Source organism: Archocentrus centrarchus, chromosome 9, assembly GCF_007364275.1.
Source record: "Archocentrus centrarchus isolate MPI-CPG fArcCen1 chromosome 9, fArcCen1, whole genome shotgun sequence".
NCBI lineage: Eukaryota > Metazoa > Chordata > Actinopteri > Cichliformes > Cichlidae > Archocentrus > Archocentrus centrarchus.
This window is the reverse complement of record NC_044354.1, coordinates 9334555-9349401: the sequence shown is the minus strand read 5'-3', so window position 1 is coordinate 9349401 and position 14847 is coordinate 9334555. Positions and strand designations below refer to the sequence as shown.

Here is a 14847-nt window from a genome sequence, read left to right as displayed (position 1 = left end):
TATTGGTTTTTCAGTAAGGAGTAGTTGGTTGAATGCAATTTTTCTCTTGTTTGACCTTCAGTCACTTTTACATTTAGCATGCATCTGATGTTTGTTTTTTTTTTATTTTGAACATCAATAAGATTTTTAAGTGAATGTTTAATGTGACTGAATCAGTGTCAGACATTATGGATATGCTTATATGAGATCCATCTGAGTATTTTATCAAACCATTTTTTTTTTTTTTTAAATGCTTTGTTGAATTGGAATGTAGTTCTACTCAAAAGTGTTTGAATTGCCAACAAGGCCAGTGCAATTGCTGGGCCCACTTCATGAACATACTCCTTTTGTTGCTTGTTAATGTATACAGAATTATTAAAACATTATTAAGTATTTTATGAGCATGTGGACAGAGAGGCTACAGATTTTGCATCTCTAACCCAGACTGTCTCAAATTCAGATTTATCAGTCTTTCATTAATGTCCATTCCTTTTTGAAATTTATTTTGTATATTTCCTGTATTTTCAACATAGAACAAGTGCTTAAAATTCGTGTTCACAAATTTATATTATTGTTCATATTATTATTGTCGTACAAATAAATTTATTCATTTGCCAAATGTTCCCTTACTGTTCTGTTGAAAAATATTTGTTGAAATTATCGATGTGCAGTTTAGGAGTTTTTAATTATCAAAGGCATGCACACCTTTGACACATTATGCTACGCTACAGTTATTGCAGTCATATTGTTGTTTTTATGAAAAATGAGGCGGTAGCCTCAAAATCCATTTGCTTTTCTGTGCTTCAGAAACATGAACTGTTCACACTGTTAGGAAAGCATTACCAGCTGGGGAAGTTGTTTTGCTACATATTTAAAGAACTCAATTCATAATTGAGGAAAATGCATCAGCTTGAAAATTGTGATCCTACCACTTGTTTGATGCCTGAAAATTTAAGCGTTGGCCAGAACAAGTAACTTCAAAAACTTGACTGAACTTTGACGTGAACTGATTAGCTTGAAATGTATAGACAGCATATAAAGCAGATTTCTTTCTGCACTCGGCCATTTTTGGGGGGTCAGGCTAGCTTAAATGTCACTGTAAAAAGTGCTGATGTTTATCTGCGAACCACTGATCGTGTCATTGGCAACGCAGGAAAACGGGTTAGTGCACAGGTCTTGACCTACTATGGCTGTTCTAGTTTATGCACCCATAGAGACGTGTGAATTTAATCCTTGAAATGTTTGTGGACTGGCATTTGAGTTTTCTGGACCTAAGCTGTCTCTTTTCAAACAGACTCCCATCACTCTCACACTGCCAGATTATGCTGCTAGTATATAGAAAAACTGAGCAGCCACTTCCAGCATTTGATAACTTTTATTAAGCAAACTTTCTGCCTTGCAAATTGGCTTTTTATTTATTTCTGAAAAGTTATTTTACTTGGGTTTGTGTTTTTCTTCCTGATGTTGCAGTTACCTGTGTTTATTTCTATTACTGTGTGAAGTTGTTGTAGTCTTTGGTTAATATCTGTGCATTTGTTATATCTTTGCATACTTCACCAGACGTCTAAATTACGTCCTCATGTTTTCGATCTCTGCAACTTTTATAAGCTAATAATCCATGGTGTAGGTTTAAGTAGACAATGTGATGCTGAATTTTACCTTTTGAACTGTATTCTTTTCCTTTTATAGGTGCGGATCGAGACAGCTACAACTCTGAAACTCAATATCCTTTTGAGAGCTACGCTATTTTTTAAATAGGCATAACTTCAACAGCAAATTAATTTATCATGCTTTAGAGTGTGATTGAAAACGCACTGTATCCTTGCCAAAACAAATGTGCAATGTATGAGTTTGTCTTGGTGAACTGCTTCCATTTCTGTTTACTCTATAGTTTGAGTTCTTCTTTAACTCATGATCACCTGTTGATGACTTTGAGTTCCGGACAGAACAGTTCCTCCCAGTGAGTACAAACTTTTTATGAGCCCTTGAACATACAATTAAAGTTTCACAAAACCATATTTTTTTCATATTTTTTTTGGGGTGGGGGGGGTGTTTCTTTGGGTTTTTTTTTTTTAATTTATTTTTCAGATATCAGTATTGATTTTATCTAACATTTAAACTCTATCTGTTTAGTATCTTGAGTCCATCTTTGGGCTGCTCTTCCAGTTGTTGCAGCAGGTGACAGAGTGTGACACTAAGATGCAGGTGCTTCATGTCATCTCCTGTGTCATCGAGAGAGTAAACATCCAGGTAAGATTTTTGATATCAGATAGGTGTTTTTGCCAAGCAATATGCATGTTTCTATTAATATGCATCTAGTTACAGTGCCAATGTCATTTACAGTATGGAAAGTGAAGTTGAGGCACACTGCAAAGTGTCTTTGAAGGAGCCCTTGTGTTGGACATGTGGAAAAATATATTCTGACAGTGCTCTTTGAAGTGTAACACCACAAATTGTAGTTATTGACTTGGACTCTGCAGGGAATCTGTGAAGCTTTTTAAAAACATCAAATCACAGATACAAATCATCAGTCACCTTGTGCTATACCCATACCACAAAGGTAAAACAGCCATCTGTCTTTAAAGATAAAGCCCATTTCTTGAGTCTTTGTAAATCACAAGGCCTCAAGCAGCATTTGTTCTGATGTCTACTCTCATTTACAGTGATACAAAGATACAGTCTCCCCTTTGCCACCGCAGTGCTTTTGTAACCATATGGATTTGATTTTCTGAGCATCCATTAAGTTGTTCTTAATCCATTTAACTGCCAACCCTCACAAAATGACTTTCCTCTTGACCCCCCTAAGTTCTATTCAGATCCATTTTAAGTGCCATCCCTTAAATAATTCCTTGACTTAAATCTTTCACGGAAATGGCTTTTATCCTAGCAAGCTGTCAGTCTGGTTAAGTCTTCCCCAGTCACTGGCCCTGGCTAAACTTCTTGTGTCACTGGAAGTCCCATTAATATTCTAACCCTTCTCACGAGGGATTTTGAATGCACAAAGAGTGGCAGCAGTTGAGGAACTAGGCAATGAAACCATGAATATAGCTTGAGTTGAAATGAACATGATGACAGATATGATGAGATTTAGCTACTTTTTATGCTGTCAGTCTCACAAATGTCATCCTAGGTTGGTTTGTGGGTATCTTTTTCTCACTTTTTATCTCTCCCCTCAAGGCTCCACAGCATTTCTTTCTTTCTTTTTTTTTTTTTTCTTTTACTGTTCCCTCTACTCCTAGGTGGCTCCTCATAAAGGTGTAATCGAGCAAAAAATCCCAGTGTGGGGTCTGCAGCTCGGCCACATAGCCACTACAGGGAATAGAAAGGGTTAGCACAAGTCAGCACAAGAAAAGGCAGAACACTTTCTGAAGTTGTTAATTCAGTGCCATACTCAAATGCCTTAGAGTTGGCTGGCTGCACAGTAACTGCACCTAAATTGCACAGTGTGCCATCACATTTTGTAATTTCACACAGGAATGAGAGTGATGGTAGTCCACTTAGTGTCTAACTACCCAGATATTTCCACTATTTAAACAAGAGGTTTGATGTAATCTATGAACAAAAATGAATATAACACCATTGTGTTACAAGAACAAATTATTGTGGTGGATGCTGTATTGTGGAAGGCAGGTACGCATAAAGATGTCAAGTTTTGTATGAAGGGTGCATGTTTCATATCCTTTATGGTTTGGTAAGATTTAATTCCTTTGCTGCTTTGGAGCTACAAACACTGCCAAAATGTGTCAACCAAATTCGGTTCCATGAGAGTTTTTGCAGATTATAAAGTTGACACATTTAATTTTCACTTAGCTGACACATTTAAAAGAAAAAATATTCTGCATTTTCACTTACCTGTCTAGTATTTTATTTACTAAGCTATTTTTCTGAAATGTGTTTTGAAGTAGCTGATTTGAGCTTCTAGGGAGGCCTAGGAGGATAAAAGGAATGAGATCTCAATTTACTGCTTAAACGGAAAAAAAAAAAAAGCTTTAAAAGGTAGAATTTCTTATTGCATGTGTCCTTGTTTTTCTTATACCAAGAATATATACAATATTAACAAACCTGTGAGGCAAAATATGCCTGAGTAGTCTTCAAATGTGTTTGTGCATAGGATAAATATGCATAGCACTTTGCTGAAGCAACAGCCAATCAGATTTCGCCATTGTCCCTCTTCCTGCTCCTAAATGAGACTTTTAATTTCTGCAAATCCACTGGAGTCTGTGACATGAGTCACACAATGCAACTCTTGTGAGTTGCACTGTATATTCTTTGTTTCTTATTTGCCATTTAATGTGCTTCTCCTTCAGATACGGCCCTATGTAGGCTGTCTAGTTCAATACCTGCCGCTGCTCTGGAAGCAATCTGAAGAACACAACATGCTTCGGTGTGCCATACTCACTACACTTATCCACCTGGTACAGGTATGGTGCATCCTGAAGTTACATTTTATGCTACTGAATTTTCTGCATTAGTCGGCTCAGTGTTTGTGCATAGGTTTTGTTAGGTGGTACTTTTGGTACTCTGGCAATAATTGCATCTTTTCTTTTCTGACCACATGTTGCTAATGCTGGCTGGTTTTATGTGCTTCAGATGTAGTTTTTATTTTCACTATAAAAATTGTTGAATTGACCTTACGATTAGTGTGAGCAGTCAAAATGTTCACAAGCAACAGTTGCCAGTATTTATCTGTCATATCAATTTTTTTTTTTAAATTTCTCAAAGGAATCCAGGGTCACAGCTGGTGTCTTTTTTCCCCCCTGATAATTAAATTTGGAACAAGCGGAATCAAAATCAAATGATGTCCACCTCATTTTGATTACTGGAAGATTTAAAGATATCGCCATGATTTATGGTTTGTCAGGATTAAGTTTCAGATTCCAAATATCTGCAACTTAATTGTAGATACTGGTAACAAGGAATCCCATAAACATGAATAGTGAGAATAATATTTGTCCTAGGAAGTTTGATGTTATTGATTAAAGGCACTTATCTCAGACTTGGATAATATTTGGACCCCTGTGTGGCTGCGGCTGCATTAGTTCATGGTGGGAAATGAAATGTTTAGTGATACAAACACATTTCGTCTGAGAGTAACACGAGTACACATCTGGCAAACAGCATGAGAAACTGCAGCTAAAGGGCCTCCGATTATCCAACTGTGGAGCCACATACTAATTAGATTTTAATATATGCAGTATAATGTGAATGTTAAGTAAAAATGTAAGGTACAGTAGAGGGACTTCTGTTATGAACCCTGATGTACCCGTTGTCTGCATGCAAAGGACTATGAAGGAGTGGCTACGGATGACTGTTTGGCATACGTTCAGCTGGGACTTGCACAATCAACTCATGTCCGTCAGTGATCCAGCAGTATAAAAACCGGCATATTGACTGACAAAACTTCAGTTTTGCCTGCAAAGAGGTTTTTTTTTTTTTTGATGGAGAGAGAGGATTGCACCATCTGGGCACAGAGAAATGCTGTCTCCCTTTTACACCCACATAAATGCAAGAGAGAGCATATTTAGACCAAATTAATGTCATGCTATCAGTAAAACAGAGCTGACAGTTCTTCTTCTTCTGCTACTTTGGATCCTCTGCTTTCACACAGATTAATTCCCATGCTGCACACACGCAGTCATGTTTCAACACTTTTGAGGACTTTTGCAGGATGCATTTTAAGCCTAACCATAACCAGTACTTGCCTAATCTTAAGATAGCTTAAGCTTACACTAATCTTAACTTTACCACAACCTTTTACTAATTCTTCACCTTAATATTTGATCATTTTTGTAAAAGGTACCTCCTTTTTAACCCCAAAAAGGAACTCAGACCCCCAAATGGGACTGAGTCCATGCACACATCAACAGCATCCTCTCATCAATACCCTCTTCCAAATGATGTTGTGTCCTTATTGAATATACAAAGTGGTTGAGTAAAGCTTAAAGTGATAGGCTGCTTAAAAAGGGCATGGTGTCAGATGGTGGTTAAGTTTTCATCAAGAGGATTTTTGAGGGTGTGGGTGAAGAAGATGGAAGTGATGTATCAAGGGTAAAAAAAATGTTTCAGAAATCCATCATTTATACCAAACACGTTTGTTGGCACTAGAAGTGGTAACTTTAAGTGCTTGACCTAATGTGTGTTTATGCGTGTGATGTGTGTGTGTGTGTGTGTGTGTCTATACTTGTCTTTGCCTTTGTCAGTAACTGCACAGACAGTTTTGCTTAAAGGCAGGTTGTCTTCTGCCTTTTATGAAACAAGCTTTGAACTGAACTTGGATGGCTTTTTTATTGCCACTTCAATAGCAGTTATTGTTTGAGTGACTTCAAACAATAACCATTAGACTGTGTGTGTGTTTGTTTGTGTTTGTATGTATAGATGTGTAGATGGATAGATAGTGAGGAGCTTCTCATTTTTTAAACAGCCATGTCAGAAGATACCTCCTGTGGTCATGGAAAAGATATGTGTCTGTTTCAGAAGGGTCAAATTATTTGCATGCATCACGCAAAGACAGCTAAGGAGTGCATTGTTAAAATCTGGTAGGATAGTGGGCAACCACTCAAATTGTGAAAGAGAGGTTCAGGGAGTGAGAGACATTTTCACACACAGAGTGGCAATCACAGTGTACAGACCCTAACCACAGTGAGTAATTCTGGGATGTGCTGAAGATGACTTTACGCAGTGGTCTGACTCTTCCATCATCAGTGCAAAATCTTGGTGAAAAGGGACGCTGGTTTGGCTCAGTGAGAGAGCAGACTACCATATGCCACATGGCAGTAGTGCAGCCGGCCCGGGTTTACGTCTGACTCGTGGCCCTTTGCTGCGTGTGTCGTCCCACCACCACCAACAACACTTTCCTCTGTCTTCACTGTTCACTATCCAATAAAGATAAAATGGCCAAAAAATATCCTTAAAAAAACCTTGTTGAAAAAATTAACCAAAATAAATGTGATGATTCATAAGCTTATCAAAATGACACAATGGCAGACGCGTGTCGTCATTAAAGCTAAAGGCGGTCCAATGAAATATCTGAGAGCGTGACTTTTTTTGGCCAGACAGTGTATAAAGAAAAAGTTTTTAATCATTTGAAAAATGTATTATCTCTTTCTGTATTTTGTAAGCTATTATGCTGAGTGAAGCATTCAGTTCAGGCATTTAGATTATACTGTGTGTAGCCAAAGTGATAGTCTTCATGCAAAACATTACAGATAAAAGTAATAATTGAATGGGTGTTCATGCTCTAGATATGCAGCTTTTACAAGTTACCCAAACACATCTGGAAAAAAAGGGAATCAGAATTGTTATTAGATGACCAGATTTTATTCTAGAAACATATACCTATATATTATGTAGAGCTGAATTTGTATTGAACAGTATTCTTTCTTATAGTCAAATCCAGCATTATATTTGTGGTAATGTACCTTGAAAAATGGGTTTGGTTTTTAAAGTCTTCATCTGTGCTTCCAATAGTACTGTTTTATGTCCCCTGTGATTTAAAAGCAGTATGGTACTATGGAGGTCAAAATGACACGCTGCTCACTTGCCCATTCCCTTTCTCCATCTTACAGTATAGGCACATACTCATGTTCAGTGCATTAGTAACAAAGGTCTTGTGAAGTAGACCTTACCAGGAAAACATTTCCCAAGGGGAAATTCCGTCATTCCTTATGCTTACCCTTGTGTCATCTTAAACGTCATTAAACTCTAAATGACCAAAAAATGACCTCTGACTTAGTTCCAGGAGTTGTATCCAAGCTTTTTCCAAAAATCGAACTTAATAGGTCCGCAGTGTTTTAAAGGAACATAAAATGAGGATTTAAAAAAAAAAAAGAAAAAAAAGTCCATAAACAACTCTTGCGCTTTAAGGCAAGTATTTTGCAGCCAAAGAAACACCCCGGTTTCTCAAAGTGGGAGCATGACAAGTCATTCAGGGTGCTGGTCCTCCTATGCAAATTACCTGATTGACTGAGGTATGGTCTTTCACCAGTAGTAGGGCAGTTGCTGGGAAAGGGCGAGTCAGGATGGGATATGTTGATATGTCTCTATTCCACACCATTCTGCTTTAGGTTATCTGCAAGAAAAACCCATTAAACAGAAGCACATAAAGTGCAGTTTTTAAGTGCATTCTTTGTCAGGTTTTTTTTTTTTTTTTGCATTGAATTCCTGTGTCTTTGTGTTCTCACAGGGACTTGGGGCAGAAAGCAAGAACCTGTACCCTTTTCTTCTTCCTGTCATCCAGTTGAGCACTGATGTTTCGCAGCCGCCACATGTGTATTTGCTGGAGGATGGACTGGAGCTTTGGTATGCAAGCATATAAAGTACACTGACATTTATGACTTATAGCAAGAAACTCTTGGTGCACACATTTATGAAACATCTCATTCTAATGCACGCTATTCTCGTATATACTCACATACACAACAAGATGTGGATACTCTGGCTATAGCTGTCTTTGTCTCTCCCTTTTTTAAAAAGAAGACTTTTCTGTGTGGCTTTATTCACCTGAGGCCCTTTTTCGTATTAAACACTAGCCTCATCACTGACTCTCATTTAGAGTTTTACAGTATTTAAAAACTAAGTGCAAACATTTTGGTTAGTAGTTAATGGGCTTATTGTTACATATCGTTTCAATTTGCTCATTCGTAAACAACTTCTCTTGTGGCAAATGAAGATGTTGATAGTTTGTGTAGCTCAACATCTTTATCTTAATGTTGGGGAATTTACCATTTTAATGTGGGGGCCTGCTACAGTACAGTATAGTCCCTTTTGGAAACACATTACCTGCTAAAGGTTCAGTTCAGCAGAAGAGAATTTGTCAGGTTACCCTTTATTGCTCTTTTATCATCTCTTTGCTTTTTAACGTCCTACTTAATCTGTCTTTTTCTGTCTGCCTGCGGAGAGCTTCTCGGTTCAGCATGCCATTTGTGCTTGTAGCAGAAAGCCTCAGTCCTGTATTTCTTTTTTATCTTTTATCCTAGTTGATAAACAGTGGTGCCCTAAATATTTGTTTGCTTGGTTTACAGTTGATAGTTTTTTTCCCCCTTGCTGTTGCCTCATCAGCTGTTTACTTCTGAGGTTGTATTATGCTTATAATGTCTTGATAATGTGTCAATAAACATATTTTCTCTTAAGTAACCTAAATGTTTATGCATACTTTCCTTTCAGGTATCTATTATTAGGTCTATATAAATACTATTTAAATTAGTTTGACAGCTCACTTCTGTTTTGTCAGACATGAGCTGAGAGATGCTATCTGGCCTAAATTTGCTTAGTGAGCCTCACCTATAGCCAAAATTCTTAGTCATTTAATTTATACAACATGTTACTTTTGTGATATTTTCTATATAATATATAAATTTATTTTTCTTTGTACACCACCTTCATCATACATTGTTTTTCCTCCCTTTTAAATCACCATGTCCGCTTCGTTCTCTGCAATTTGTCATGTTGTGTTTCTTATCCTGTTTTCTCTTGCCGTCTCTAACCTATATCTTATTAACGTCTTTCTTGTGACTTCCTGTATTTCTTTCTTTTTTTGCTCTCTCATGTCTTTCTCTTTTACTTCACCTTTCGCTGCCTCTCATCGTCAACTGATCATGCAGGTTGGTGACTTTGGAGAACAGCCCAGCCATCACCCCGGAGCTGCTCAGAATTTTCCAGAACATGTCAGCTCTGCTAGGTGAGCTCACATGATGTTTCTTTGTTTGCTGGTCTGTGTGGCCTGGTTCGTGATAATGTCATGGTATTTTACATTAACGTGCAAATTAAATTAATGGTTAGAAAGGAAGCTGTCACAATAATATAGAGAATAATGTGACTGTAATGCATTTTAGATAGGGTTTTCTGTATAATGGGCATATGCGTTTGTGTGTGTGTTGTTCTGAAGAGAGACAAAAAAACAGACAGTCAAAAACAGTCGTAACAGTGATATAAAATAGCTGCACAATCAAAAAAAATCCAGAAAAAAACAACAACAAGCCAGCGTTGTCAGATCAAATAGTTGAAAATCAGAAAGAATGGGGAAGGTTGATGCAATCCATGACCGCGGACATAATTTTCATAGTTTCATTACCTCAGGCTATTGTAGCTTGTAAAGATCAGAGTCATGGCTTTGCAGTTGCCTCAAGGCATCAGAGTCACTACTCTAGGTCTGTAGGCAGCTGTGAGGGGTGGCAGACTGAATGGAACTGGCTGGATGATTTATCACGGGCCCAGAGCATTGGGACACCTCACATGTTCTAGTCTAGAGTGGTGTGTATGTGTGTGGCTTTCAGTGCGAAGAGGAATAGTATTGATTTAGTGCTTCTGCACATAACGAGTGTTATGATCACTAGTGTAGCTTGATTGGCTTGCTGGAGCATTTGATCACTTACAGTGTGGATGGGGAATCATGGGACAAGAGCAAAGGACCCAGGGTGACAGATATGGATTGATGAATTTGAGGAGGAGGGAATTAAAGCGGATGAAGAAAAGGGAAAGCTTGATAAAACTTGGCATGGAGGTGGTGAATGAAAAGGAATTATTTAAAAAGAGATTGCTGGAAAATTCATAAAGAGAAAGACACATAAAAAGAAAGTTTGCATTGGTGGAGCTTGGACATGGATGGATGGAAAGATAAGAGAACCCCTTATCTGGTGCTGAACAGAAACAGGAAACCAAGTCAATGAAAACAGCAGGAAAGGGGAAGCATAGTTTTTTTGTAAAGCATCACTGCTAGTTATGTTACATTTTAGACCAATCACAGAAAATTACAGAGGTGGCAGGAAGGTGACAAAAACAACTACTATTGCCAAGAAAAGCAGTAAAAAGAAAAGCAAAAGGGCATACAAAATCCCAGTGATAGAAAAGTTAAAAGAAAAACTGTTTTAAATTCAGATTAGAGTTTGTGGGAAGGGATGATCACAATGAGCCCAATGATTCAGAAGCTTTTTCCTGAACATTTATTGGTTTCTCCCTGCATAGAAGATGAACTAATAATGCAAATAACATTTATACACTCAGAAGTCCAACAGTGCGATTGAAAGATGTCAGTCCTGATCGCCTCCACTTGATTGACGAAGGTCTGTCATGTAATCAGTGCATGCTAATCAGCTGCCATATTACTGGTTTAAGTGGCCTTAATGAGTGTATTGAAGAGCGAAGATGGACTGTAATATTGGGAAGAGGATGTGAGATCAAAGAACAGAAACAAATCGAAGGTTCGCTGGTGGGAAATGAGAAGCAGATACACATGGACAGATAAGGTTCAGTAGAGATGAAGATTGACAGATAGAAGTGGAATCACAGATTCCAGAAGAAAAATGAGCTCAGTCATATGGGTACATGTGAAATGAGAGACTTTTATGGTACTGCACATTAGCTCATAGGTTTACTTTTGCATATCCACTTATCACCATTTATCTCCCTAATATGCAGTTTAACTCATAAGGGCTCAAATGTGAGCTGCAGCAATTAGTCACAAATTAGGCAATTAATAGACTATTTAGATAACAAATTAGTTATTAAAGCCGTTTTGCAAGCAGAAATTCCATATTATGTAATCTGGTTATTGTCCCAGTGATCCAACAGCAGCCTCATGTGTTAAGATTGTGAAAACAAATAAATCTTTCTCATTAGAGCCTGCAATAGAGAAACAATATCTCTCCCTTTAGAATGTATCCTGCTTTGCCAACGTCCTTCTTGGTCTATATAATGTGACTCATTTTGTGACCCAAATTTGCTTATAATTATTACCATTTTCTGTGTTTACTTAGGAGACCTTGCTCACCTTTCTGTCAATATTTGGTTCAGTGGAGATGAGTGCCACTTTACTCTGGCTATGCCAGACACATTAAAGCAAGGAAAAGGAAAAAAGCTTTCACATTTCTCCAGGTACAAGGAAACCAGATTACATTAACAATGAAAATAAATAAATAAATGAGGGGGAAATGCATCATGCAATATTTTGCTACTTTCCCAAGCATTTTTCTTTTTCTTTTCTGTATTTTTTTTTTAAATACAAGTCACATTTATATATTCATAAAAAAGAACTGGGCTAAATCTGTGTTATTTTCAGTGCATATGTCTTCTAGTGCATAAAACATCAGATAATTGTACTTCTGTATCTAAAATAGATTTAGATTAGGCATTGGTGGCGCACATATTAACTGCTTTACTGATATGTCATATTAGAACTGATAATTCTTAGCACAAGGTCCATTTAATAGCAGTTATTAAACTTTCAGTCATATCACATTGACAACTTATTTCTTCCTGCTTCTACTGCTAAACACAGGAGTCAGTTTTGAGCCTTTCCGTCATATCAAGAATGAGCAATCTGAATTTGCCTTCATTCTGTTGCTGTTTTTAAAGTCAAGAATGATCCGTGAACCTCAGTTAGTCAAACGCCTGTTACATCAGATGTTATCAGATTTTCAAAAACTCCTTTAACAAGTGGACTTGTTTAAGAGAGTACTTTGCCATCAGTAGATGTTTTTACTGTTGTAGCATTTGTGCATGTGTGCAGCTATTTTGGGCTTGCTGCTACATTAATGAGTCGAATAACCCAGATGATAAGACTTTAAAATTACTGCCACTTGTCACAGACCTAAGTACTTTCTCCCCAGCTTGTTCCCTTTTTCTGTCTCTGGTTTATGTTCTTGTGAAAATCACTTTTTCCCAAGGTTATGTTTGCATGTTTAAAGCTCATTAATTGCATTGAATGTGCTTGTGATTGCAAGTATTGGATGGAAATTTGAAAGATGATGGTTTAGAGGTATGATCACGAGTTTGAACAAAATCAGGAAGCACATTTAAAAGCTATCTTTTTACACTGAGGAGGACAAGAATTAAGGAAACATTTTTCCTTTAAAACATGCATTTTTTTTCATATACCAATGACAAATTTTATATAAGAACTTGCCTTTGTTTTTTAATCTGTCTTTTTCATCAATCTTCAGCAATTCATCATCTTTGGCTAGTTTTCACTGGAACATCTGGTGGTTCATTTATTTTGCCCATGGAGAGCAGTGGAGGGATGTGGGCCATTGAGATAGTCTGGCGCGCTAGGATGTTGGAGCTTGCCAGGTATGTGGCCTGGCCTGCCTGATAAAGAGCCCTGCTCCATCACTGCTGAACTGGAGGAGAAAATTCCCTAATTAGAATGTCAAGAGCCTTGCTTTGGCTAAATTGTTAGACTAGCACTACTCTCTGTATCACTGCCACCGCACTCTGAACTAGGACACATTTCAGCTGTATGTGGTGCACTGACTTGTGATGATGGAGCACAAGCACAGAAGTTTCTTTTTTTCCCTCTTACTGGCATTACACTGACTAATGTGAGCAAGGAATAGAGATAAGTAGCCATTTTATTGTACTTTGCTGTGTCTGTCCAGTGTTGACAAACTCAACAGCTGCCTGTTTCATAGTTTTGGTTGGAAACACAAATGGTACTAGTGCCTTAAAAATATAAAACAAGACAGGAAAATATAAAACAACAGTAAATATAAAACAAGACAGGAAAATATTATAAAACAGAATAAATCCTTTAAAAAAATAATTGTGATTACTGCATTTTTTTAATTGTTCTATTGCTGTTTTAGTCCATGCTTTTAAAGAACTTGTTTTGGTTTAAATGACCATCCCCAAGTCTGTGGTTGCTTTTTGCTGTTTCCTCACAGCAAGAAGCTTCTGGGTTCATAGAATGGCCCCGGCCAGCTCGGGACTTTCTGTGTGGGGTCCACATGTTCTCCTCGTGCCTGCGTGGGCTATCTCTGAGTCCACCAGCTTTCTCCCAGAGTCTAAAACATGCGTGTAACTGGCGATTCTAAACTGGCTGTAGGTCTTAATGTGAGCGTGGATGTTTCTGTCTCTCTGTGTTAGCCCAGCAATAGGCAGGGTGTACCCTGTGCCTCTCCCTGTGATAACTAGGATAGGCTCCAGCCCCCTCGCAAACCTAAATTGGATAACCAGTAAAAAAAATGGATGGATGGGTGCATGGAATTCTAAGATGGTGAATGGTCAGTTATATATAAAACCAAAAAAAAAAACCCTGTAAATACTCACATCAAGGATGCTGCAACCAGTAAATGTTTAAAACATTCCCTGATAAATGATTATCAGAATAGTAGTGTCAGTATTATTAGCCTGCCTCCCCATTGATAAATTGGAACAGAACTGCTTCATGACATTGTTGAAGTAACAGCATACTGCAGCACAAGGTCAAGTCAGAGGAGATGACGGATGAAAAAGAGGCACTCTATTTGCACCTGGAAAGTGTTAGCTCACCATTGTGGGCATTTTGTGTATTCTTTGCATTAGTAGACATCCTAGTTTGCAGAAGGTGCCGATTAACAGTAAACACAAATTGGGAAATACCACCAACCAGTTCCCTCTGCTTGCCTCCCATCATTCTGAAGATTTTGGAGAGGGTAAGATGGATTTATTTTGCTTGCCCTAAAATAGAAGATGATCTTTTAAGGTGTCAGGATTTTTGTCAAAGCCAGTTTGGGAATGGGCTTGATCGTTCCTGTCCTGGTTATCTGTTAGGGATTAACCATTAATGTAGTTGTTCTTTTTGTACAGTTATAGTTACAGACTGACCCCCCCTCCAAAGAGACACCAGACACAATAAACAAAGTTGTAAGTGAAGTTGATTGGTATCAGTTTTTTCACATTCTATAGATATGAGATCATGATCTGTGATTTGCCCTTGCACAAAAATATTGGTGTGGCAAGCCAAAGACGTTTCAAGCCATCCCACTAAGGGCTTATGAAAGCTCTCTGAGGGAATTGCTAACATTTCTCATAATGTAGTCTCACAGTTAACTGCTCCTGCTAATGTGTTTCCTGGATCAATGTGAACAATCCCATTAGATGACAAGCTTTTTATTA

General features: G+C 37.8%; 1 protein-coding gene across 1 annotated transcript in view; it reads left to right on the top strand.

The window, feature by feature from the left end:
* The window catches only part of ipo11 (importin 11), a 116860-nt gene that overhangs the window by 53492 nt on the left and 48521 nt on the right, over window positions 1-14847 (top strand). Inside the window, exons 16-21 of the mRNA XM_030738305.1 lie at window positions 1669-1702; window positions 1899-1939; window positions 2113-2229; window positions 4287-4400; window positions 8162-8277; window positions 9579-9655. Coding sequence (XP_030594165.1) covers window positions 1669-1702; window positions 1899-1939; window positions 2113-2229; window positions 4287-4400; window positions 8162-8277; window positions 9579-9655 — 499 coding nt within the window. The remainder of the gene's footprint in view (window positions 1-1668; window positions 1703-1898; window positions 1940-2112; window positions 2230-4286; window positions 4401-8161; window positions 8278-9578; window positions 9656-14847) is intronic.